We start from the raw sequence: 27,112 nt of genomic DNA, 5'->3' as shown, positions 1-27,112 counted from the left end.
AGTATGGTTCAAGTTGGGAGTGAGCTTGGCCAGTTGCTTAACCAAAAGGCCAAGAGGCAAGTCAACTGCGCCAAATAGGGTGATTAGTTTGGATTACCAGAAGGAAAACAAGTTCCTGCTACATAATCCGGCAAGCAGAGGGGACAAAAAGACTATGACTGGATTCAGGAGATTCACCAGAAGCCTCTAATAATGATGTTAGTGGGAAACTTGGCAGCCCAATTGACATCAGAGCTGTAAGAAGCTCAGCTATGTAGGAACAAAGCTTTAGGACAGGGCTGGGGATTTTGCCAAGCATATGTGAGGCCCTTGCCCCACCAAAAAAGGTTTTGGATACCCCACTAGATAAAAATTCCAGCCAGCCACAGCGCTGGTAAGAGGGACAAGGAAGCGGGTAGCAGGATGTTGGGACTATTGTCTTAGACCCCAAGACTAACTACCAAAATGGGAGCCATTACAATTCTCTGTTGTTATTTGTGCCTCTGTTGTTCTAAAGAGCCATGCTGACAACTAATATGTTTAGTCTCCAAGTGAGTATGACTGAAAGATGACAAGATATGATGGTGGTGAAAATTTTTGTTTCCTCTCTTGGTGGTGAGGGTCTTTTTTCTTCCTTCCATTAAAGAAAAATTGAAGTGAAATTTATATAAAATCAACTGCTTTAAAGTGAATAGTTAAATTGCATTTAGTACATTCACAATGTTGTACATCAATTGATTTCTAAAACTTTTTTTTTAAATGTTAAACAGAAATTCTATAACTATAAAGCAACAGGAACTGAAGTTTTTTAACCCAAAGGACAAGGGTCGATGTTGAGGGACACAGGGATGACTCTGCTTGGATATCCTGTTTCCCATCCAAATTCACTCACTCAGGCTCTCCTCTCCTGTTTTCCATTGGATTTGGCCATTGGGGGCACCATGAGGAGCAAAGAAGTCAGAACAGGTGCTCCCTGGTTCTCCTCTGGCAGGGGCTGTGTTCTGCTCCCTGCAGCCACAGTTCTTGCTGAGCACACCTCTCACTCCTTCCAGAATTTCAGTTCCTCCTCTTGCCCTTTCATCTCTAGGGGTTGTCACAGTTTCCTGTAGGGAACCCCACTGGGTCCCATCCCTGGTAGATTCCCATAATCCTGCCCACACCCTTTGAGTGTGCCATCCATTTCCTGCTAGGACATCAGTACAAAAATGCAGTGTGGTCCCTCTCTACAGTTCTTTTGGCACTGCGTACTTTGGACTTTGTAAGTTACACTAGCTCCTGCTCCAGGCTAGGTCACCATCTTTTCTGGACAGCTCAGGTCTGTCTTAAGGGGATCTGGGGTGTGGGCCAAGGCCCCACTGCCCTCTGGTGGTCAGTTCTTATAAATGCACCTCAGGAATCCAACCTTGGCTGAGCTATTTACCTGCAGCTGAGCACATGTCATTCAGGGGTCACTGTCCCCCATTTCACAGGTAAGAACACAGGGCTTCAGTGACTTTCCTAGTTTAAGGACTAGGCCATAACCATGGACTACAGGGCCTATCCTTCCTCTGCTGTTACTCTGACCCCGCTGCATGAGCATTTCCCAGACCTCAGCTATTGCATATGCAGCTCTCAATTAGAACAACTGGAACCTCCCCAAGACCTTCTCCACCTGGTTACATTGGTGCCTGCATCAATCTTCTAGGATGTCACATAATCGGGAGAGTCCTCTTCATCCACCCCTCCCCAGCCTTTTATTCATGCCACACGCACTGGGATTTTCCACGGCTGTGTCAATGTTGATGAGCGCTGCTCCTCCATGCTAGGCCGAGGCCACCCAAGGGCAAGCACATCCTGCTCATGCTGCTGTATCTCGGTGCCTGGCACATAGAAATGACCACACCAGCAGCTGATGGTGGCTAAGCACTTCTGTGCCAGCCTTTGAGCCAAGTACCTTAGGTCCTCCTCTCTCCTGAAATCCCTCACCCCCAGGAAGCAGCCCTGGACTCTTATCAAAAACTCACATTGATTTATTAGAATATGAAAAAGGTTCAGTTTCTTCTATACAGGCGGCAGAGCTGCAGCAGCTGTGGTGGCTTTGTATATGGTTGTCGATGTCATTTTGCATGGTGACTCCTGCCCCAGACAGCACTTGCATGGAGAGGAGATGGACAGATGGGCCGAGCACCCATGGCCCTGTCCCCTGGGAGAGGGTGCTCTGACTATTGCACAATCCTGGGGGAGGGAGTGCCCAGTGGGAGTGCAGACACCCATAGACCTGGGCCCAGTCATGGTGGCAGTGGGGGCTAGGGAATATGTGCCTATGAGCAAAGGCCTCTGGGGGCCCAGGACTGTCTATCCCAGCAGCCCCAACCAGGTGGGAGAACTTCAGGGGAGACCTTCTCCCCAGGCTGGACTTCACAGCAAGCTGGGTGGACATATGAAGGAGGGGTTCCTGGGGACAGGCCAAGAGCAAGACAGGCACCAGGAGGCCCCACGCCTGTGAGAATCATGATAGGGTCATGGTTGGGGCCACATCTAAAATCAGAACCTTGGGTGAGAGTCAAGAGCCCAGCAGGCATGAGACAGGTTTGGGGAGTGTGGGAGAGACATGGGAATATGAAGGGGGACTCTCTGGAGCAGGAGGAGGGGTGAGAGGGGCCCTGACTGTCCAGGGGTTTTCAGATGCTCTAAAAAAAGGAGTACCTCTGTGCAAATAGAATGGTGTGTGGAAGTGTGAACAAACAACAAAAAATGGCAGCACTTTCTGAAATCCTAGACAGTTCCTCCCTAGGCGGCAGCCCCAGAAAGCCTAATGGTCCCCATCAGATGACTCCAAAGCGCGTCAGCTCCAGTCAGAGAAGCTCAGACCTTCCCCCAGCCTGCAGTTCTGAGTAAGGACAGTTCAGGTGGCGGGCCAGGGTGACATGGCTGGCAGGAGTAGGGTGGGACTGTTGATCACTCCCCCAGCCACATGTCTATGCCCTGGCATTTCCTGATAAAGGAGGGCCTGGACAAGGGCAAGGGAGGCCTCAGCTCCTTCCTTTCCTGGGTAGAACCACAGTGGAGCCAGAGGCTTTTTGGTTAGAAATGAAGATTTGTCTGAAGGAGGTGATGCAGTGGAGAGAGGAGCCTTGTGGCCTGGGAGACTAGTGGCCTTATGGTCCTGGTCTGGGTATGGGGGAGCCTGGATCTGGAGAAGGGACAGGGCCTGCCTCACCACCCAGCAGTTCTGCCAAATGATTGGGAAGACAGTTCCAATGGGAGGAGGACGCTTCCCAGGAGGCAGGGGGAAGCTGTGCTGCTGTGGGGGCTGTGGGCCCAGCTGCCATGCGGCGGGGGGAGGGGCAAGGCCAATCCAGGTCAGGAAGGGTGAGGGGAGCCCTCAGCTCCCCCAGCCCTGCTCTGGTGGGAGAGTCTGTGGGATGGGCGCTGCCCCTGGCCCTGGTGCTACTGCCCCTTGGGGATGAAGGGCTCCCCCTCCCCAGGCTCAGGGTGGGGGCCTGGGTCACTAAGGCAGCGCTGTATCCTCTGGGAGTTGGGACTGTCACTTGGCCCAGGGGTGAAGACATCATCAGTGCCTGGGGATGAAGGCTCTTTGGTCCGCATCATAATGACCCCGTCCTCATCCTCATCCTCCTCAGTCAACCTTGCTGGATCCCGGTTCAGCCCCAAGATCTTGCCCTTCAGCTCTTCATTCACCAGGTCCACAGACTCAGGAGACTGTGGGGAGGCAGGATCGATGGTGATGACAGGCAAGTCGGCCTTTGGCTCGTAGGCCAGTGGGTCTGGGAACCAAGAGCAAGATACAAGGCACCATCAGAGAGTTGCTGATCTGACAGAGAGAGCAGTCAGGGTAAGCTGGGCAGCTGGGCAGGAGGGAGCCGGATGGTACCCGAGGCTGGTGGTTCCTCATGAGGCGCTTTCCTATGCTTGCACTGGGACCCACATTGGCACTCTGGTTCTGCCCCTCTGCCCTGCCCAGCATGTGCTGCACTGCAAGAAGGGCTCCCCCAGCCTGAGTTAGTAACTCCCAGAGCCCCCATGAGTACAGCCGTCCTGTTGCCTCAGAATTCTATACAGGCTGATTGACAGTTCCATCCCCAGCTTCTCTTCCCTCAAACTGTTCTTTTAGATCAGGGTCTCCCATAGGTGTTTCTCCACAGGTCAAGAATTAAGCCTCCCTCCCAAGTCATGGCCTGTCCCAGAGGCCTAGGCCTATAAAGAGTTCTGCCCTCTTCCGCCATATGGGCTCAAGGCCTGGATCTGCTCCAGCTCTTGTCACAGTCCTCACTGTGAGTGGCCCCTGGAGCATCTCTGTGTTTGCGAATAAAAGTAGGGCCATCCTGCCTGCTCCATCCATCCCTAGCCCCGCCTGATGTAGACATAACTGATGGCTTGGAAAGAGGCGAGGTCAGCGAGGAGGAAGCCTCTCCTCCCAACTGGCTCCCAGATGCCTGTTCCTGCTGGAACCTCAGCATCAGGAGGTGATAGTGCAAAGCGACCAGCTGAAGGCCTCTCTCCAGGCCCTTACCTGAGCCGATGCGGGCCCGTGACATGGTGGGCGAGTCCAGCTTGTGGGCCGGCACCGTCAGATAGTTGTTGATCTGACAGAGAGAGCAGTCAGGGTAAGCTGGGCAGCTGGGCAGGAGGGAGCCGGATGGCACCTAGGCTGGTGGTTCCTCATGAGGCTCCTTCCTGTGCTTGCACTAGGACCCACATTGGCACTCTGGGGGCTCTTGGGGGCTTATTCCCCTAGGTGATCCCCCTGGGAAGCCTTAAATACTCCTGCCCCTGAGGTTCCAGACCAAAAAGTCAACTTGAAAGGGAACACCTGGGCCCTGGCTGGCTCCCAGGCATCTTAAATTTGACATGTCACAACTGAACTTTGGCTCCACCTCCAACTGGTAACCAAGTCTTATTAGTTGTACTTCCTCAGTATCCTTTTTTTTTTCCCCAAAAAACAGGGGACTGGAGATTAAACCCAGGGGCACTTTACCACTGAGCTACACCCCCAGCCCTTTTATTTTGAGGCAGTCTTGCTAAGTTGCTGAGGCTGGTCTTGAACTTACGATCCTCCTACCTCAGCCTCCGGAATTGCTGGGATTACAGGTGTGCATCACTGCACTGGCTTCCTTAGTGTCCTTTAAACCTACCCACTCCTCTCTCTCTCTCCTGCCATGGCCCTAACTCAGGCCACCCTTATGCCCTCCACATATCACTCCCCTGGGATAAAGCTCAAACCCTGACACCAGCAACAAACCCCCTCAAACTCCTCTTAGTTTCTAGAATAGGAATATTTCTTTGGAGGGATCTGGTGAAGCACTAGAGTTGTGGGTACAGGAAGAACCCAGATTCCCTGAGGGAGGCAGTGGGACCAGTTTCATCGGGTGCATACCTTCTGCTCCAGCTGCCGGGCCTTCTGTCTCCGGAGCAGCATCTGGTTCCAGGCCTCCTCATAGGGGTCAGCTACCAATGTGTGTCTGTTGTAGGACCGCAGCTGTAGGAGGAACTGACGTTAGGGCAGGCCCCCTGGATGTCCAGGGTTAGGGAGGCTCTGGCTACATGCAGGACAGTGCAGGAGGCTGGGCAGAAACTCTGGAGAGGGTGCCAAGGCACATGCAGGGGAAGGCTGCAGAGGAGACTGCGGGCTGGGCTTCCCAGCTGGGGCAGGCCTTCACCCGCTGCCTGGTCTTCTGCAGGTTGTTCCTCAGGATTTTGCGAATCTCCTCCTCCTTGTCCTTGGACAATGCTGGCAGGATGCGCTCAGCAGGCAGGGACTTGGGGTGGATGTTCCTGGGACAACAGAGCATACATGAGGACCCCATTCTTGTGACCCTAGATTCTACTGGGCTGGGCCAGAAGCAGATCATGCTGGGGATGGCCTGGGTGGGTGGCCAAAGTCTCAGGCTCTTGGTGAGGCCCTGAAGATCTCACACCCTCCCTGACTGGCAGCAGAGCACCACTCCCACCAGTTGGTTGCCCCAGGCTGGGCAAGATGGGTCAGTGTGTGGGGATAGACAATGCCCAGATGAGCCATTGGCACTCACTGCATGGAGACGGTGGAGACAGCAGAGGGGATCTTGCCCATGCCCCCACTTTCCACCAGCTCGATGGCCTGTTTCATCTCCATCTTGTGGTAGAAGGCAATGAGCTGGGGCTCCTTGGAGCGCTCACCAGCGATCAGACACTTCTTCACATACTTCTTATTAAATCGGTTGAGCCTGATGAGAGGAGGAGGGAGATGGATGAAGCCAGCTCTTGGGCATGGGGAGATGCCCAGGCCCCGGGAGACCCTTGCCTGCCCCTTCCCGCCCCTCCCCCACCCACCAAAGTCTGTCACCTACTTGTCCTTCCAGTGGTGGTGGCCGTAGTGGCCACAGATGTCCTCAATGCCTGTCAGAAGGTGGTCCAGGAACTGAAACAGGCCCAGGGCCAGGTCAAGCCTTACTACTGGGCTCCTTCCCTACCCAGACCTCTGACCAGGCCCCCACTTTCCACCCTGCTTGCAGCCCTGCTCAGCACAGCCTGTAGTTCCAGGAGCAGCCAGGAGGTGGCAACCACCACCCACATCCTGAAGTCCAGTGGCCTGGGTATCTACTGCAAACCCTTACTCCTGGAGTCTGCCAAGCCCCTTCCTGGACCCACCTGAACCCAACACCTACAGCAGGTTTCAACTAGAGGCAGAGATGGCTTCCAGCCACTCACACCACACTTTCCCTATGGCTGAACTCTGACAGGTAGCCCCAAGGGCTGCTGGATCACTCCAGTACTGGGATAAGGGAGGAAGAGGTGAGGGCAGTGGGCTGCTCCCCAGCTCCTTGAGCTTCCTCCTGCAACCCAGAGTCCAGCCCCAGCTTCTGGTACCTGTGTGTGAATCTCTTCATTAATGGAGCGCTTCGTTTCTTGCTTTTTCTTCACAGCCAACAGGTCTACCAGGGGCCGAATGGTCATGCCCTAGGGAGGCAGGTGGGTATCACACACTCCAGTTCTGCTATCCTGGCAGGGGGCTGTGGAGCATCCCACCTCCCCCAGCCTCCCTGAGATAAGGATGTCTCTGCTCTGAGGTAGGTCCTCAGTCTCCCAGGACCCAGGGTGTTAGGATTTCCCACCTCCACCCCAGCACTTAGATAAAGGTGGGTCCTTGAGGCCTGTTGCTTCCAGGAGACATAGCCAGAGGTCTGGCAGCCCACAGCCAAATGACTGGTCATCTAGCTGGGGCCTGGGTTCAAATGTGGGCTCCACCAGACTTGCTCTGCAACCCAAGGAGTGAGGGATGGCATATAGGGGGAACTGCCTGTGCTCTGCCACCCTCACAGGCTACTGGGAGGACCTAGAAATAATAGCAGTGGCTATCTGCACTGCACACTTGCCTGGTGACTATGTATCCTAAGCATTAGCTCTTCAATACCTATAATAGCCTAAGGGGACAACAATCCTTTCCCCTGCCTCCATTTTACAAATAAAGAAACTGAGGCTCAAAAGAGAATAAGCAACTTCCCGATATCCTACTGAAGCAATATAGCCAAGAAAACTCCAGCAGGGGGCTGGGACTGTGGCTCATGGCAAAGCGCTTGCCTAGCACGTGTGAAGCACTGGGTTCAGGGAGAGAGGAGAGAGAGAGGAGAGAGGAGAGAGGAGAGAGGAGAGAGGAGAGAGGAGAGAGGAGAGAGGAGAGAGGAGAGAGGAGAGAGAGAGAGAGAGAGAGAGAGAGGAGAGAGAGAGAGAGAGATTGTGTCCATCACAACTAAGAAAAGATCTAAAAAACAAAATAACAACTCCAGTAGGATGGCTCCAAGAAGGGTCTTCACCCCAATGTGGCCTTCAGTGAAAACAGGCTTGGAACACCATTAGCATATACAACTACAAAGTCAAGATGAAACAATACTTTAGTGATAGAAGCAGGGTAAGAGCACAAAAGAGGCAATTCCCTTGCGTGTGTGTGTGTGTATTTGTTTGGTGCTGGAGTTTGAACTCTGGGACAGGCAAGTGCTCTACCTCTGAGTTACATCCCACCCCTTTTTATTTTGAGGCAGGTTCTTGGTAAGTTACCCAGACTGGTCTGGCACCTAGGATCCTCCTGCCTCAGCCTCCCAAGTAACTGGGGTTATAGACATGTAACACCACACCCAGCCCCTCTTGCTTTTTAAAGGACAGAAAATATACCCAGCCCCTGGTTTCCCCTGTAATTTTTTCTCTTGAGAAGACAGAGATGTGTCCCATCTAGCACTTCAAAGATCAGTGCCCAGGAAAGATAGGAGGGATGGCAAAGAAATGGAGGCCCAGACAGCATCTCACCTGCTCAAGGCCACTCAAGAGTTATGAAGCAATGTGCACTATCCCAGGCTGGGCTTCCTGGGGACTGTCACTGAAGTATACAGAAACCCCTAACAGGTTTGGCACAGTGGGGGCCGCCTGTAATCCCTGCAGCTCTGCAGGCTGAGACAGGAGGATTGCAAGTTCAAAAGCCAGACTCAGCAATTTTGAGACCCTAAGCAACTTAGTGAGAACCTGTCTCTGAATAAATAATTAAAAGGGCCCAGTACAAAAAAAAAAAAAAAAAAAAAAAGAAGAAGGAAAGAAAGGAAAGAAGGAAAGAAACCCTAACCAGCACAATGGAAGGATTCTTGGGGAACTTCTAGCCTAGACCCTTCACATCACAAGTGGGGAAATGAGACAGAGATGGGAGGGTCTTTCCCAGGGTCCCACAGCAGCAGAACCAGAGTTGACTCCAGGCTTCCTCCAGTTGCCTGTGCTATGCTGCTTTTCCCACTTTATAGCTGCAGAAACTAAGATTCCAAGATACTAACTCGCTGAAGGCTGGCGATGGGCTGGGGGTAGAATTCAACCTGGGCCTGCTGACTTGACCCCCACCCCGTCAAGTCCCTCAGTGCAGGAGGCAGCTCTCTGTACACCTTACATTCTGATTAGTCACTTCTCAATGACTCATGTCACAGTTTTCACCTTGCAACTGAGGAAACTAAGGCCCCAAAGGGGCAGTGGCTTGCCCAAGGCCACATGGCAAGTTAATGTTGAAGCCTGGACTGGAACCCGCGGCCCCATGTTGAGTAACACACTTTCCTCTTCCCAGAGGAAAGTCAGGGTCCCCAAGGCTGGGCCTGCTCAGCACCTGCACAAAGACAGTGAAGAAGATGACGGTGATGATGGCAGTGAGGAACAGGTCACACATGGGGAAGTGCTTCTTGTCCAGGAGGTAACCCAGGGAGAAGGCAATGGCCCCTCGCAGGCCCCCGTAGGCAATGATGAACTGGTCCTTGGGGGTCAGCTTCACGATGCGGAATTTGTTGATGAACCAGGTCAGGCCCAGCACGCCTGCCAGGGAAGGGGAGAGGGGTCAGGGTATCCCCAGCACCCCCTGGCCCTGCACCAGGGACTTCAGTGCTTACCCAGGAAGCCTCTACCACTAAGCCACCCAGCCCACTCATTTCCTGGGTCCCTCAGCCCAGGCCGCTCCAAATCCCTCAATCCAAGAGCTGGATCCTTCAGGGGGTTTCCAGCTGGGTGTGGTTTGGAGACAACACAGAGGCCTCCAGTGGCTGGAGGTCAGGAGCGGGAGAGGGAAAAGATGAAACAAGGCTGGTCACAAGTTGATACTTGTTGAGTATGAAGGGCACAGTGGGAATCATTATCCGATTCTCCCTACTTTTCTATGTATTTGACCATAATAAAGTATTATTTTAAAATGCAGACGGGGTCTAACCTCAGTCCATAGAACTAGAATTCCTGGAGAATGAAGATCAGGAACAACAGGGATTTAAAACAGAACCCAAGTCAATGCAACACCCAGCCAGGCTCGGGCACACAGCCCCAGCCCTTATTTCAAGGGAGGTAAGTGAGGTCCAGAGAGGGGAGTGGCCTAGCCACAGAGGTAAGGCACATTTGGCCCATGGGAGTGGAACCCAAGAACTCAAGCCCTGGTCCCCACAGGTGACCTGGTTCTGGCAGCACAAGGCTGGGGAGCAGCAGACAGCTCTGCAAGTTCTTATGACATCCATGCTGTGCCGACCCAACACTTGGCCCAGAGTCACAGACCTGGGTCTGAGGGCCTCAGATCCTCCTTAGAAAACCAAAAGGCTCAGAGTCAGAGTCTCAAAGACCCCTCGCTCTGACACACAGTGACTCTATTTCCAGGAGTCATTCACTCACTGTGAGCCTGGGCCCATTGTGGCATTGACATTGAAGAAAAGGAATGGGAGAAGCCAGGAGCCACCTGGAGCCCCTCCAACACACACACACACACACACACACACACACACACCCTCCACACTCTGCACCCCACCACCACAGCCCAGTCCCTATTGACACACATACACATAAAAATAACACACACACCCCATAAACCACAGCCCAGCTCCTTCACACAACACCCCCCACAGCCCAGTCCCTATGAACACACACACACACACACACACACACACACACTCTCCCCCCACTGAACCCCAGGGCCTGGCCCCTCCACACGATACACCACACACACACACTCATTCCTCCCATGGCCTGGGCCCATCCCTCACCCAGCACCCGGGCGATGAGGCAGAAGAGCAGGGTGCTGATGACGAAGGTCCAGTTCCAGTGGTGGGAGCCGGCCACAGTGGAGACTCCGAGGAAGATGAAGATGAGGGTCTCACTGACGCTGCTCCACATCTTCAGGAAATACTTAATGGTGGTGTGGGACTTGTGGGAGATGTTGGCCTCCACATAGGGGCGCATCACCACTCCAGAGGCGATGAGTCTAGGGTGGGGGGAGAGCGGGGTTCAGGGTGAGCCGCACCTTCTCAGCGCCCTCTGTGGCCTAGGGCACCAGGACGAACAGATGCCTGTTTACTCAGCAACGATCAGGGCCAGGCCTTGCACGACTGTTCGCATTCAATCCCCGCATGAACCCACAGGGCTGGGTACACTCTTGCATTTTTCAGATGAGGGATACGACTCCCCTGCCCATGGTCACGCTGTGGCAAGCAGCAGGGCTGAGATGCACACTAGGGTCTGTCCAACTCCAAAACCTGCACCTTCTGCCCAAGGAGAGTCACCAACACACTCCATGGTATCTTGGGTTAACTCCCAACTGTGACCTGTCCCCCTCCTCTCAATGCATGGGGTCCCCACAGGGAGCTTTGTTCTAGCAGTAACCTGAGTCCTCCAGGCCCAGTAACCGAAGTGGGCTCTGCTCCTGCTGCCCAGGCCTCCTCCCTACCACCCTGAATCTCCCTGTTCAACTAGGCCTCTGCATTTCCTTTTTTCTTTTTGTACCAGGGCTTGAACCCAGGGTCATTTAACCACGGATCTGCATCCCCAACCCTTTTTTTGTTTGGAGACAGGGTCACGCTAAATTCTTAGTGTCTCACAAAGTTGCTGAGGTTGGTCTGGAACTTGTGCTCCTCCTGCCTCAGGCTCCTGAGTTGTTGGAACTCCAGACGGGCACCACCGAGCTACTTCTGCTTTTCTCCCAGGGAACCCCTCTGCTCCTCACCGCCTCTCCACAGCTCGTTCCCTCCTTCAACATGGAGGCATCCGGACCTCCACCACTCAGGCCTGGTAAGCCCCTTACTGGGGCCACTGAGGGGAGGGGTGCATGAGAGCCTGTGTCCAGCTCCAACTATGGGACTCCCTTTGAAGACACAGGGAGGAAGCGGAGGGCCGAGACATTCCAGGAGTTTGGGCTCAGTGCTCCCGAGGGCAGCCCGGGTCTGCGCTCCTGAACCCTGGGTTAACTGGAACACAGGCTGCTCCTGCCTCATCTACTTCCAGTCAGGAATGCCCTCTCCAGCTTCCGGAATCCCACAGAGCCCACAGAAGTGCTCTTCTTCTAGGAAGCCTCTGATGACCTTGGTCATTTAAACGGCTACCAAGCAAGCAGTCCTGGAGCCTGGAGCTTGTGTCTCATGCCTGGAGGCTGGAGGCCGAGTCCTGGGGAGCTCCCTCATGACCCTGCACACTGGTGACCTTGCCTATCAAGCTCACAGCCTGCTGTGCCCAGACTCACGCCATGATCCCGGACAGGTGGAAGAGCTCGGCTGACAGGTAGGCCATATAGCTGTAGAGGAAGACGAAGAGCGGCTCGATGACCCGGATGTGGGAGGTGAATCGGGAGGTGAAGGCTGCGATGACCCCGTAGACCACGCCCACAAACACCCCGCCCAGGGCCACCACGAAGAAGCTCAGGAAGCCGAGGACGATGTCCACAATGCCCACGTGGTCATAGTTGGCAAACTCCTCAAAGAGGTGATACAGGACCTGGGGAGGACGTGCAGGCTGGTGGGCAGGAGAGCAGGGTGGGCCCACGGCTCCCTGGGGGTCCACCCGGGGTGATTCCATCCCTTGAGTGGACCATGGCCACAAGAAGCCACGTGGTAGCAGAGAAACCCTAGTGCCAACCATGACTAGGGGCCAGAGGGGCCCACAGCATGCTAACGCTGGTTCTGAGCCAGAGCCAATCAAACGGCCCTGCTGCTCCCTCGCTGTGTGCACAGGCCCAGCCCTCCATCTCCCTGAGCTTTAGTTTCCCATCTATAAAATGAGCTTGAAATGGGCAGCCATGAGGATTTAGTAGGTTAGTAAGGGTAAGTGCTGAGAAGTGCCAGTTCACAGGTAGTGTTAGTGGCCACTGGTCTGGTTACACCTTCTCCCTCACTGTTTGACCTTGCACAAATCACACTTCTCTCTGGATTTCAGTGTCCCTTTTAGGGCAAAGCAGGGGACAGGATTTCTTTTCTTTTCGGCAGTGGGGATTGAACCCAAGGGTACTTTACACTCAATACATCCTTTTTATATTGAGACAGGATCTTGCTAAGTTTCTGAGGTTGGCCTCAAACTGATGATCCTCCTGGCTTCAGCCTTCTGAGTCGCTGAAATGTCAGGCATGTGCCACTGTGGTGGCTCAGAATAGATTTCTCAACCTCCGAATAGATACCTGGCCAGGCCACACCTGACTTGGACATTCTGGGCAAGACTGAGAAATCTCTATTAACAAGCTCCCCAGGTTCAGATGCTGTGGAATTGGAGATTCTCTAAGGCATCAGGGAAATAGATGGCCTCTGACACTACTGTTGGATGTGTAAATGGCACTTCATACACTATAAAGTCCTTTGAACAGTCTTTATCCTAGAGGACACTCAACAACTTCTGAGGAGGCATGCCAAGGAATGAAACTTGAGGCTCAGAGGTGAAACAACAGGCCAGAGGGCCCCAGCCCAGGAGCCGCAGGACTGGGCCCAGGACTCCTTCCTTGATGGCTGTAGGCTGATGCCTCCCCAGGAGGTTCAGCTTTGAAGTTTCACTTTCCTAGGGGCTGGCACAGAGGCTCCCAGGCCCACATGAGCCCGGTTCTACCAGTTCTAGATGGTGCTGCCAGGAACCAGCTAGAGAGTTTACAGGCCTGGTGGGAAGGGGTACAGGGCCTGGGAATCCATGAGAGGGAACTCTCCAAAGCTCTCAGCACCTGCACAGTGTCTGGAGGCAGAAGATGTGGGACATGGGGAGTGACCTGCACAAGGACACAGATCTGATGCCAGGCAGCTCAGGAGCAGCCTTATTGTCTGGGAAACAGGACACACACACTCATGCCCAGAGAAAGAAGGACACAGGTTGGGTACTGGCCAGGTCTCTTGCTGCTTGGACCACTGCTGTCTGGGAGACAGGGTGGGCACCAGCAGCAGATAGGCTTGTCAGCAGGTGCACCCTAGCCCTGGGCTACCTCAGCTCACTCCTGGCCTGTAGGGACTACAGGGCTACAGGGACTAGGGTCCTCATGGTCTACCACCTGGAACAAAGGGGCGAGGCATAGAGGGCAAGGTCCTCCTTGCTGGTCTGGTACTACTGTTAGTGGCACACAGAAAGGCAGAGGGGCAGAGTTCCATGCTTGGGCTCTGCACTAGACTGTGCAGACATGAGCCCTGGCTGCATCACTTATCAGTGAATGTGACCTCTCAGTGCCTGGTTCTTCATCTCGAAAAACTGGGATAATAATAGTGCCAATCTCATGGAGTTACTGTGCAGATCAGAAGAGGCAGTACATATCTACACAGGCAGCACTTGGACCTCTACTATCACCATCTGCGGTGTTGCTTCCTGAGAGGCTGGGGGCACAGGGAGTGTGTGTGTGTTTTCCTATATGAGCAGTTCCTCTTTGAGGGGTCCAGCTTAGGAGGGGATCATGAATGTGTGCACACACATACCTGTTTCCTGAGGAAACTAACTGGGTGTGAGGAAACTAGCTGGGAGTGTGTGTGAAGTTCCTGAGTTGGGTGCCTGTCCTCACTAGACCCTGGGAGAAAATCACTTTTCTTCTATCTAAGGTGAGGTCCAGAGAGGTAGTGTCATTTGCTTAAGGACACATAGCAAGCAAGTGGCTAATCCATTTCACTTATCATCTTCTGCAGGTTTGACCCTTTTCCACAATCTCTACCCCAAAACTTTGCACATAACAAATTCTAACTTAAGTAGCCTATGTAAGAGCTGAAAGGCCCCTCGGAGATGAAATGGGGCGTAAAGAGGAACCTGAGGCACAAGGAGGACAAGCACTTTAGCCAAGATCACATCAAACTATAAGGAGGGAGCACGTTGACCTCATAAAGCAAGAAATCTGGAGTGTGACAGACCTGGTTCAAGCACAAACTGGTTCTATGACATTCTAGCAAGCTATTTAACTTCTTTGAGGCTGTTTCTTCCTCTGTAAAATGAGAACGGTACGGCTCTCCTCAGGTTGTCCTGAGGATGAAATGAGAGGATCCCTGTCAAAGTGCTCAGCATGGCGCCTGATACACAGCAAGCACCAAGTGACTTGGCTGTTTTTAGCATTGGTTTTAGTGGGCGGGAGAGGGACAGGCTCCTGGACCTGGATTGGGGCCTGTGCCCTGTGTGCAGCGCCCCTGGCCCCCTCACCACAGTGACGGCGTCATTGAGCAGGGACTCCCCGAAGACAAGGATGTGCAGCAGCTCATTGATGTGGATCTCCTCGAAGACGGCCAGCACGGCCACTGGGTCCACGGCTGAGATGATGCTGCCGAAGAGCAGGGTGTCGAGGAGGCCAATGTTGTTGATCTGCTCGCCGCCCACTAGGCACACGGCGTACATGAGGCCGCCCAGGAAGAAGGCGTTCCACAGCGTGCCCACCACGGCGAAGATCAGGATGGTGCCCAGGTTCTCTGTGAACTGCCGCAGTGGCAGGAAGTAGCCCGCGTCCAGGATGATGGGCGGCAGCAGGAAGAGGAAGAAGACGTCTGACTGCAGGAAGGGGGGCGTCTCGCCCACACCCTTGATCAGGCCCCCCACCAGCAGCCCCACCACGATCAGCAGGCAGCTCTCTGGGACGATGCTGGAGATGGTGGGGATCACATGGAAACCTGCGGGGGGCGAGAGAACGGGAGGCCGTGGGCTTTCGGGGGAGCCAGAACAGAAGGTTGGGGACAGGGCTGGGGACCAGGAGGGCAGCTGGCGAGAGGTGCTCAGGCTTGGTCTCAGAAGGCCGCTCTGTTAACTCTGAGCCTCGGCTTCCTGGCCTGTAGGATGGAAGGGACAATACCAGCTTCACAGGGTTGCAGTATAAAAGCAGTGACCATGTTTTTAAAGTGCTTTTCTCAGAGGATATTCCCAAGCTTTCTCTGTCACTGACATATAATATTAGAAAGCAGAAATTCTGCATGCCTCCAGAAGGCAGTAACAATAAATTGATTACTAAGGTGCCCTGTATCTAAGGCCATAAACTCCTCCTGAACCCAGGGCATCTTTCCAGACGGAGAGGCAGACAGACATGAGCTTCACACAAAGAATAGCAATCTAACAATTCTGTCTGAGGGAAGGTGGCAAGTTCTGTCATGGAGATATTTAAGCCAAAGGCAAACAATAGAGGGTGAAGTGGCACATAGGAGACAGAAAAAAAGCACAGAAGAATCAAAGAACTTTGGTGCAGGAAGGAACTCAGGGACATTGCAGCCTGGGGTCTGCAAACCCACAGAGCACATGCAGTGAGTTCCCATCCCAGCCTTGCAGGAGGCAGGCATGTCCTTGGAAGGCCAGGTGACAGCTGGAGACAGGCTCCAAGAAGTCAGCAGGGATCGGTTAGTTTCAGCTTGTGAGATTAATCTATGAGTCACTATTCTAAAGCCCAATCCTACCCATTCTAAAGATGGGAGAGCTGAGGCTCAGAAAGAAGAAGGGATTTGCTCAAAGTCACAGGGCAAATAAGTAGCAGAACCAAGAGGGAATCCAGGTGTGACCCCCAGGCTCCCATCAAACTATATTTCTGAAATTCAAGCTCTCCTAGCCTTCTGTCCCATGAAGATTCCATATGTCCCTTTGCCCAGGACCCACCAACCATTCCCCCAAGCTGGTCCTGGCAGCACATGCTACTCTTTTGTGGTCCATCTTGGGGTCCAAACCCAGGTCTCAGAGGTAGTAAAAATCCCCACCAGAAAGGGCCTTTCTCTCAATGCCAGGTTTGTCCAGAGCTCCAAATTCCCTGAGTTATTTGGTTTTATTTGACTGTTTTGTTTTGGGGTAGGGTGGTGGGTGAAGAAGACCTGGGCATCCATCTGCATGTAGGGTCCTCTAACCCCCAGGGCCCGCTTGGTCAACTGAGGGTATGACCCTGTGCTCAAGAAGAAAGCTCACTCCCTCCCCTTCATAGCCAGGAGGAACCTCTGAGCAGGCAGATTTCCTATCTGCTCATAATTATTTGCCCAGGACTGAGGACACAGTAGATGTTGAACAAATATCTGCTGATTTGAAAATGCAGAGGGCTGAGACATACCCACATGATTTCAGAGAACCTGTCTACCCAGGCCTCTGTTCTCACTGCCCTGAGTTCCTTGGGAAGGAGGGGGAATTGAAGTCCCTGCTCCTCTCAGTCACTGAGCGGGTAATGCTAACACAGCCACAAGTCAAGGCTCAACTGAAAACACTACGCAGGCCCAGCACCCCAGCATGGTGCCAAGTTCCCAGGAGACACTCAGAATGTGCCAGGAAAAGATATGTCTCCATCCTAGGTTGGGAGGGGACCTCAAAACTACCTTGTGCATTTTCTTCATTTCAAAACAGACCTAATCAAAAGTCATCTTTTGTGTTGAAAGTCCCCCAGTCTTTAAAGTCCACTGATAACACCCAGAGTTCAGCCAGCTGACAGGGGAGGGCTAGGTCACGCTGGTCCCAGTCTGTCTTGCTGTACAGGATAAAGCCCAAATGCTCAGCACTGCCTCTGCCGACCCGTCTTGCCCTGGGTCCCCTTCCTTCTCCCCACAGTCAACCTTATGTTTCAGCCTCGCCAAAGTCCTTGTCATTGGCCCGAATAGCCACATTCTCTTTTGCCTGAGACCTCTGCCGAGTTTATTTCCTCTCTCTAGACACCATTCCTGCACCTCCACCCCTCCTATGTGGCTGGCACCATGTGCTGGTGACTTCTCTGCCAGAAAGCGTTCTCTGACCACCCTGGCTGCCCAGGTCAGGGCAAGAGCCTTTCCCTGGCACTTTCTTCTCTCATAACTTTCAATGCAATTCACCCAGTTCCTCTCACCCCAGCACCCACTGAGGCCAGAGAGCCCCAGCAGAAGTAGTGGAGGACCATGGCACCCTACCCACAACCTGTGCTGCCCTCGAGGGGAGACAGGAAGGCCTGGGGGTTGCTACAGTCGGATCTTAAATGTCCCTCAAAGGCCCATGTTTTAAAGGGTGGCACTATTGAGAGGTGGAGAAATCTTTAAGAGGTAGGGCCCAGAGGAAGCCTAGGTCATGGGGGTCTGCCCCAAAGGGGACTGTGGAACCCCCAGTCCTCTCCTTGTTTTCTATTCCCTGGCTGGTGATCGAAGTGGTTTTTCTCTGCCATGTGTTCCTGCCATAATGTCACAGGCCTAAAGCAAGGGCCAATCAATCATGGACTAAAACCTCCAAAACTGTGAGTCAAAACAAACATTTTCTCTTTATAAGTTGATTATCTCAGGTATTTCATTATAATGACAGAAAGCTGACTGATATGGGGCTTAGGGGAGTAGTTCCTGCAGGCACAGGCCAGAGACCAGCTTTCCCAGGCCAGAAGTCCTGCTCCAGCCAGCTGACCCTCCTCAAGTCTCCCAGGCTTAGCCCTAGAAGGGGAACCTACAGCTGCCTCAGGAGGAGATAGAGTCTAAAGAGACAGCCCAGGACGGGCAGATGACAGCTTCTAACTCCGCCTAGCAAAAAAAGCTCAGAAAATGCCTCTCACCCCTGGGCCATCCATAGGTCCAATCCACAGAGCTTTCCTGGCCTAGGAAATACCAGAGAGTGAGCTGGAAGCCCACAGCTCCGGCCTGGGGTCGAGAAGGCGTGTAAAGGGAGCCAAGAGCAGAAACACAGGGATGCTCATGTTCCTGGAAGCGTCCTACAACCCAGCTTGGCAAGTGCCATTCCACTTGGCTCTCACAACAGCTTTGTGGAGTAGGTACTGTCCCCATTTTGCAGAGGACAAAGTGGGCTCCGTGAGGTAGGGTGGCTTCCTGATGTCTGCAGGAGGAGCACCACCCCAGCTTCGGTATCTCAGCCCTGGAGCTAAACGCTAATTAGCCCTCTGCTGAAGCACCAGTATTCTTTCTGAACTGGGCTGGGCTGGGCACTTGGGACAGTGCAGCGGCTCCTCAGGCTCTGCACCTCATAGGAAGCTCATGGAGATAGCCATGCTTTTCCAGGCCATAGGACTGCCAACCCAGGTAAACAGACAGCTGGCATTCCCATGGGACAGATGAGGAGCTGGAGCTCTGAGAGGAGGCAGGACATTTCCTGCTAGGCCACCCAGGACTGGCTCCCAGGCCTCCTGACCAGGAGACAGCACTTTCTTCTGCGTAAGCCAGTTCCCAGGGAACTGGGGCTGGAGCCCTGTTCCTGGAGCAGCCTCCTCAGTCTTCTGTTTGGTCCTGCCTCCCAGGGACCAGCAAGAGCTCTGGGCCCTCATCAGTGCTCTGGGCCTAGGGCAGGGCCAGGGCCAGGGCCAGGCGGCGGGGGAAGTCTGGATCCACTCTTGGCTCCTGGCCCGTGATGGGCGGCATATTACTGGAAAGCCTTCCAGGGCTGGGGGAGAGTGGATCCCGTCAGGAGGAGGAGGCTCCTTCAGGCTCTGAGAAGTGAGGAGCGCATGGGGGCCTGTTCTAGCTTGCTTTCTCCCAAGGCCCTGATTCCACCAATCTTCCCACTCTGCACGCCTGAAAAGTCTCCTCAAAGCACAGGAAGCTTGCTGACTCCAGGTATGGTGAAGGGGCAACAGAGAATGGCTGGGGTCCCTATAGCCTGACAAAGGCCCAGTATTGAGGCAAGATCCCAGGAGACCAAGAAATAAGGCAAAACTTCTCTAACACTCAAACTCATGACAATGGTGACATCACCAGGATGGAATTGGGACTGGGCAGAGGCAGTTAGAATCAGATCCAGAGACATGAGAGCTGGAACGGACCTCATTTAATTCTCCATTACGTGGATAGAGAAATGGAGACTCAAAGAGAGTGAGAGACCTGTCTGTTGTCACACGACCAGTTCCACCACAAGAGCTGTGACGTTCCAAGTCCAGTGATCCATCAAAGCCACACGGTCTCCTTCCAGACATTCTGTCCTCCCAGAGCAAGGAGGTGAGAAGGTGTGGAATTCAGCATCAGCCAGCCCTGGGACAAACCCTTAGTCAAGTTCAAGGCTGGCCTCCCCTTGAAGAAAAGAGGCTGGGTAGGAAATGTTTCTCATTCCATCCAGTGTAGGTGGTAGTTTGAAAACACACACACACACACACACACACACACACACACACACACACACGGGCATACTGGCAGACACATCGCCAAACCTGGGTTGGCAGGGGCTCCTGGCCCCTCTGTAGCTGCTCTGCCCTTCACCAGGAAAATGTTTTATCTACATCTCTCAGATCATCCTCATCTGCTTGGACTGGCACAGTGGAGCAGGCAAGGCTGCCCCAGGTCACTATCAGTTGCCAGGGTGACCAGATACTCCAGATCCCACTTCCCACAACACTCCCCTGGCCTGGGAAGTCAGAAGGGAGTTCTGGGAAGAGGGGTCTCTGAGGCCCACCAGAGTACCAGGTCATCAGGGACCGAGGTGCAGGCTGGGGGCTCTGCCGCCCTACTTCCAGGCCTGGGGACTGCTCTGGGGCTGCAACTCGGCCAGGTCCCAAGGGATTCCTAGTTGTACAGTGATTCCATTTCTTTAACTCCCTCTTCAACTGCCCCAGCAACCAGTCTCAACTACAGCAATGAAAGATAATACCTCACAATGAAAGCTCAGCACTCTACAGTTTATAGTAGGACACACCGATATTTTTAAAATTCGTCAGCTCCTCACGCTCCAGGAGGTCTCAATTTTAAAGTGAGGAAATGAAGGCTCAGAAAAGTTAAACAACCTGCTCAGCATCACACAGGTGCCTGCTGGCATCCAAAACCCAGTCAGACTGGCTCTGGAGTCTTATTAATTTAGCCACTCGCTACATTATCCCTAGATTTAGTCTTATTTTGTTTCCAAGGGGAGTGTCCACCCAGCACTAGAGACACAAAGCGGTTCCCAGAAGTCCAGGGTAGCCATTTCTTTCCAAGAGCCCTTCTCCAGGGACATCTCCCCCCTTCTCCCCTTCCTCTCTTGGGGCCAGGTACAGTTCTTCCACCTGTGAAGCTCACCCTACCTGAAGCTTCTAGAGTTAACTGAGCAGGGAGGGGTTAGTCTTTTCTATCAACTCTTAGGGAAGCAGGTGGGAATTATCAGACTGTTGATTCTTCCTCCACCAAGCCCAGCTGTGAGACAGGGAGAAAGATAAACTAGATTGGAAGTGACTCAGCCACTGCCTCAGCAGGTTCCCAGCCAGACTTGCAGAGGAGACAGACACGTGGCATTAGCCATCCTGCCCTGTGTTCCCACCTCCAACAAATTGAGCTCCAAGTCAGGGTGTAGCCACCAACTAGTTGGTAGTCAATTTCCCCACCTGTGCAAAAACTGACTTCAGAGGGTGTCTGTAGCACAAGAAGAGATAATAATGGTAAAAAAAAAATGCCAACCAACATTGCAATTCAATGTTAGCAAAAGTGGTGACTAGGTCATCTTCTTCAAAATCTGAGAATAACATGAATATAATATGACCTATTGCTGTATGGGCTATAAGCTCCCCAAGGTGGAAACTTTCTAGTGTTATCTGGGTATCCAGCTTCTAGCATGGAGTAGGCAGGCATCAACTCTTTGTAGACTGAGATCAAACTTATTTGTTAGATATAAAGGGATGACTGTGTGCTTTCAAGAGTGCATGTTGTTGTTAAAGAAAGAGTAGGTGGTGTTCCCAGAGTAGGGGCTGTTTGAATTGGGCTTTGAAGAATCAATAGAAGTCTGCCTGAAGAGAAGGGTTAGTTGGGCATGCTGGCACACACCTATAATCCCAGCTACTTGGGACTGAAGAAGGAGGATAATCTCAAATTCAAGGTCAATTTGGGAAACTTAGCAGCCCCTGTCTCAAAATAAAATTTTTAAAAGGGCTGGGGATGTAACTCAGTGGTAGAACACTTGCTTATCCTGTACTGGGCTCTGGGTTCAGTTCCTAATAACACACACACACACACACACACACACACACACACACACATGGGGTGGAGGCCAGGGGAAGGGTTGGGTTGGTATCCTCTAAAAAGCCTAGCACATAGTAGCCATCACATAGCAAATGGATATATGTGTGATGAATTAATGAAAAACAAGGAAAGAAATCAAACAGGAAGGCAGGTTGGCTTCCCCAAGCCTTCGCCAAATCCCAACATGAGGGCTGTCGTGAAGATGAGATGAAAGGATTATTTTAAAGCACTGAGCACAATACCTGGGACACGTGTCTGGTCTCATTTGCTGTCTGTAATTGGGACGATGATCCCACCTCTAGAGTGGCTGGAAGTGTCACTGAGATCATTTAATTAGAACTCCTAGCCCACAGCAGTAACTCAACAAATAACATTTTTTTAAAAATGTAAACCCATAATGGCCACTCAGTAGCACTGCACGTGTTGTGTCCCTCTGTGAGACACACTCTCCAGCACGGGGGAGGGAGAGATGCTGAGGCAGGAATCTGGGCTGGGCCGTTTCACACCTCCTCTTGTTTCACCTTAGACACTGACCCCGGGTGACAGGTGAGAAAACTGAGGGTCAGAGAGGTGAGGTGACTTGCCCAAGGCTCCCTAGCTGGGAAGGGCAGTCATAATGAGAACCCAGGGCTCGTAATTGCCAGTTCCTCGTGCCATGCCGCTGCAGTGAAAACTAAGCCTGTCAGGATCAACAGGAAGAGATTCAAGTCTGCAATATGCCTCCCCCTCAGAAACAGCCATAAATAAATCTGTTCCGAGTACCTGGGCAGGAATGGCTCCCCATCCCCAGTCAATCTCTGTGCCTTTCCCAACATTCTTCCAGAGAGTGCCTCTGTTTCTTGCTTATGTCAATACACATTTCAGGGAGTCCTACTTGGCTAGTGAGACTGGGTCCCACCCTCCAGGAACATCAGGCCTTGATGGGGAAGAGCTAAAAGTCTCCCTGAACACACAAACAACAACGCTGGGCACCCAAGGCCTGGAGAAAAGAAGGCTGGGCTGGGGGCCAGAGCCAGGTTCCAGGCCCGGCTCTTTCCTTCAGTAGCTATGGACTTTGGGCAAATCATCATGCCATTTTTCTTGTGTGCCAGCAAGTGAGAATCAAGCATTGGGCATAGAAGCACCTTGTACACTGTGAAGTGGCAGAGATGGCTGATAACAGACAAGGAAGGACAGAAGCACCATGGCAGGTCAGAGGGGGCTGGGCAGCCCCAGAACAATAAGCAGAGTGAGGCAACCAGGAGTCATCTGTGGCTTAGCAAGAGAGGCTGTTCCAGAGGACAGATTATTGTGCTCAAAGATCCAAGGGATAAGAACTTTAGCAGTGGGGACAAGCTCCCTCCCAATTTATAGTCCCTCTCTTTTTATCCTCCTGTCTCCATCAACCCTTCTACTCCAGTTACCAGAAGTTTCCCAACCCCATCTCTGAGCATACAGTGAGAAACATCATCTTAAACTTCTGTCCTCTTCTCAAAAGACAGTCAGCTGTTGCCTCCTCTGGGAAGCCTTCCCTGCACCTCCAGGCTGAGTCTGGTGCTCCTCCAAACTGAGGAACTGGATGCTCTGTTGTTAGCTCTCAGGTCTGTGAGGCACCCGATACACAGCTCTGGGCCCTGCAAGGGTGACACCCAGGATGTGTGGTTTAAGGGAATGATGGGCACTTCCTAAAGGATGTGGGGCTAAAGCTTGGTCTCGAGGATGGGGCAAGACTGTGGGCAAATGAACAGAGAGTGAACCTCAAAAGCCACCAGAGGCTGCTGGGGCCTACAGCCTGCGGGGAAATGAGGCTGGACAGAGGGAGCTGCTGGCACATGGTCCCGAAGCAGGCAGACACTACAGGACTCAAAAGTCCTACAACCTTTGGGCTGGGCCAAAGCCTGACCAAGAATGCCACTGTCTCAGCCTGCAGTGAGGCTCTACTGCCCTGGGGCTCAAAGACCCATTTCGTAGCCCCCACTCCATCTCACTCCACACTGAGCAGCATGTTTTGAAGTCCGGGCTCTCCATGAATCCATATTGAATGAATTCCACTCGGCAGATTCTCTGCCCCCGCAGTGAGGCAGAGGATGACTCACACAGGGGGAAGGGAGGGACAGGGACCAGGACAGCAGTAAACAGCGTGTGTTGACAGGAGACATAACAACAGGCAGCAACAGTGCCTGGCAAGGGAGAGGGCTCCAGCAGCCAGCAGGAAGGTTACCTGGATAGGGGAAGCTCAGGGAGTGGGCTTTACTTGGGACAGGTGGGGTAGGACCTCTAGCTCCTGATGCTCAGGGCTGGACTGGGCCCCTGATAAATGACCATGTGATACGCCCTGGTTTGACTTTCAAAGTGGAAATATGTTGCTTTGGTGATCTGCCTATCTATCTCTCAATTCATTTTGTGGTACTGGGGCTGACCTTGAACTTTCTATCTAACGGCTTCAGCCATCCAAGTTGCTGGGATTACAGGTGTGAGCCATCACGCCTGGCTTGCTTTGATGTTTTTAAACAGAACCTATGGTCATTTGAAAAAAAAAAATTTCCCCAACATATATAAGTGCTTTTCAGTAAGAGAAACATCTCCTGGTGCTTCTCCCCACTTCCCTAAACTCATTATCCCAGGTTCCACGCCAATCTACACTGTTAAGTTTCAAACTTTTCTGCATCTCTAGTTTTAAAATCATGTATAGGGCTGGGGATGGGGCTCAGTGGTAGAGCGCTTGCCTAGAATGCGTGAGGCCCTGGTTGGATCCCCAGCACCACATTAAACAATAACAACAACAACAAAAACACTAAATAGGGCTGGGGTTGTGGCTCAATGGTAGAGCATTTGCATAGCATGTGCGAGGCCCTGGGTTCGATCCTCAGCGCCATGTAACAATAAATAAAATAAAGGTATTGTGTCCAACTACAACTAAAAACTAAATATTAAAAAAAAACTAAATAATAAAATCATGTGTAAATGGAAGTTTTCACCATAGAGAAATGATATATGTTTGAGGAGATATGTTTCATCTAATTTAAACATTATACAATGTACATATTTTGAAATATCACATAACCTCACTAATAATGTATGATTCTTTTTTTCTCTTTTTGCAGTGTTGGGAGATCAGATCTAGGGCCTCACACATGCTAGGCAAGTGCTCTCCCATGGAGTGAGATCCTCAGCCCCTAATATATATAATTTTGATAAATTTGTATCAGTTAAAAAAATATTAAAAATTACATGTGGGTGGGCTGGGGATGTGGCTCAAGCTGTAGCGCGCTCGCCTGGCAAGCGTGCAGCCCGGGTTCGATCCTCAGCACCACATACCAACAAAGATGTTGTGTCCACCGAAAACTAAAAAATAAATATTAAAATTCTCTCTCCTCTCTCCTCTCTCTCTCTCTCTCTCTTTTAAAAAAAATTTTAAAAAATTAAAAAAAAATTACATGTGGGCTGGGGTTGTGGCTCAGTGGTGGAGCATGTGTGAGGCACTGGGTTAGATTCTCAGCACTACATACAAATAAATAAAATAAAGATCCATCAACAACTTAAAAATATTTTTAAAAATTACATGTAAATGGTCAAACTGCTTCTTTGGGGCACAGACTGCTCTAAGCACTCGACCTCAGCATCTCATTTAATTTCTTTCAACACCCCTAATTCAGTAGGTACTTTTATTCTCCCTGTTTTAAGACACACAAGGAGAAGGTCAGAGCATGGCCACTACTTGCCCCAAGGATGCACGGCCAGGGCTACACAGCACTGTTTCAGAGCCACCTGACACAATGCTGACCCCGTCCTTCCACTCTCCACCCCTGCCACCTCTGTCGAAGCCACCTCTGTAGGTGCTGCCTTGCCTGAGCCATAAAAACTCAGTGACCTCAGTGCATCGGGGCAGAGGCAGGTTTCTCACACCCCAACATCCTCCACTAGGAGCCCCGTGCAGGCCTTGCCTGTGTCGCTGGCAGTAAAATTTTGGCTTCTGGTTTATCTCCACTGTCACCTAACCCAATGGCACTACTGGCATTAGAAAAATCTAAATGACATTCTCAGCGAAGGGGGCCATTTTGGGCTTCCCAGATTTCAACCTTGGAGTGTGGGGGAAGTAAAAACAGAATGCCGGGGCTGGAAAAGAACATGGGTGGCCTTGGTGTGTGGCTTCCTAGTTGGGGCTTGCCCTCCTGTGCCCGCCTGTCATTGCCTGCCCATGCTTCTCGAGATGCTCTCAAGACATATTGGGAGTTCCAATGCCAGTTTGTCCCACACCTGAGTTGTGAGACAGGGGGAAGAAAAAGAAGAGAGGGTCCATTTCTAGAAACTTTACAGCCACAGGAAAGCTAATTTTTCCTCTTCTTTTGGGTGGGGGATAGAGTATTGTGTGCAAAATGTGAATTTGGGAGAAAACCAAAATCAGACATACAAAATACTTGTTTCCAGCATCCTTTGAAGTCAGTTAGCTTACACATATTAAATCTATTACATATAACTTGAACTGCTTGAAATATCATATTTGGATAGAACGGTGGGAAATAGAGAGGTAGCAAAAAGCAGCACAAAGAATTCCTCCAATTTCTAGGACAACTATATAGAAAAAACCCCAGTGATGACATCCCATTTTTTCTTTTCTCTTTTTCTTTCTTTCTTTCTTCTTTTTCTTTTGGTTGGCCCTGGGGATTGAACCCAGGATGCTCTACTACTGAACCACATCCCCAGCCCTTTTTGTTTTTCATTTTGAGACAGGGTTTCACTAAGTTGCTAAGGTCAGTCGCAAACTTGTGATTCTCCTGCCTTGGTCTCCCAAGGTACAGGGATTACAGGCATGTGTCACTGTGCCTGGCACAACATCCGATTCTCAAGTGCTATTTGGCAGGGCTGGGGGTTGCATAGAAGAACAAGATTCAGATGGCATTGGTTGGGTGGGAGAAAAGGATCAGCAACCTCAGGGAGGCAACTGGACCCTTCTTTCCCTTGCAGCTCAATCCGTTTTTCGAGGTCTATTACCTGTTTTTCAGGGTCTGGACAGTGATGTAGCAGGGGTGTCAACCACTCCTCATTGTGGGCATCTTGGTGACTCTCAGAGGACAAAGTTTGGCATAGACCAAGAGGATAAGGAACTTCCTGGAGGGGTGTAAAGAGGGGCATGGGAGGATCTACATACAGGGTGGTGAAGTCCCAAGGTGATTCTCATTTACCTGTTCCCAAACCTGCTCCTCCTTCAGTTGCTCAGGCCCCAACCCTGGAATCACCCTGACTCCTTTCTGCCTTTCTCACTCCACTCTAACCATGGACAAAACGTGCTGGCCCCTCCTTCCAGATGTGTGCCCACTCGGCCCCCTTACCACCTCCTCTGCTAAGGCTGGACTTGAGTCATGGGACCACTCACCTAACCCAATGCAATAACACTCCTGAATCCGCTCTAGACCACAGGCTCTTGCTACACCAGCCAAGAATGAACCTTTTCAGAGGTAGGATATACTTTTGAAAGGGAGGGATGAACCCTTTTAGAGACTTCGACCTCACACTTAAATCTCCACCCATTCCCCCGCCAGCTCTCCTGGCCTTCTTGCTTTTCCTTGAGCATATATGAGACTCCACCTCAG

At 52.0% G+C, this 27,112-nt stretch overlaps 1 protein-coding gene across 1 annotated transcript in view; it reads right to left on the bottom strand.

Annotated features, from left to right (window-relative positions):
• Positions 1–1,957: 1,957 nt before the first annotated feature.
• SLC9A1 (solute carrier family 9 member A1) overlaps positions 1,958–27,112 on the bottom strand; it is a 56,895-nt gene continuing 31,740 nt past the window's right edge. Inside the window, exons 2-12 of the mRNA XM_081308020.1 lie at positions 14,860–15,320; positions 11,963–12,213; positions 10,494–10,711; positions 9,089–9,291; positions 6,826–6,915; positions 6,306–6,376; positions 6,009–6,182; positions 5,640–5,754; positions 5,357–5,458; positions 4,493–4,565; positions 1,958–3,746 (exon numbers count right to left, since the gene is read on the bottom strand). Coding sequence (XP_081164146.1) covers positions 3,409–3,746; positions 4,493–4,565; positions 5,357–5,458; positions 5,640–5,754; positions 6,009–6,182; positions 6,306–6,376; positions 6,826–6,915; positions 9,089–9,291; positions 10,494–10,711; positions 11,963–12,213; positions 14,860–15,320 — 2,096 coding nt within the window. The 3' untranslated portion in view covers positions 1,958–3,408. The remainder of the gene's footprint in view (positions 3,747–4,492; positions 4,566–5,356; positions 5,459–5,639; positions 5,755–6,008; positions 6,183–6,305; positions 6,377–6,825; positions 6,916–9,088; positions 9,292–10,493; positions 10,712–11,962; positions 12,214–14,859; positions 15,321–27,112) is intronic.

The sequence above is a fragment of the Spermophilus citellus genome (genome assembly GCF_964194105.1).
Source record: "Spermophilus citellus genome assembly, chromosome: 9".
NCBI lineage: Eukaryota > Metazoa > Chordata > Mammalia > Rodentia > Sciuridae > Spermophilus > Spermophilus citellus.
The sequence above is the reverse complement of the archived record's forward strand: the minus strand, read 5'-3'. Positions and strand labels throughout refer to the sequence as shown.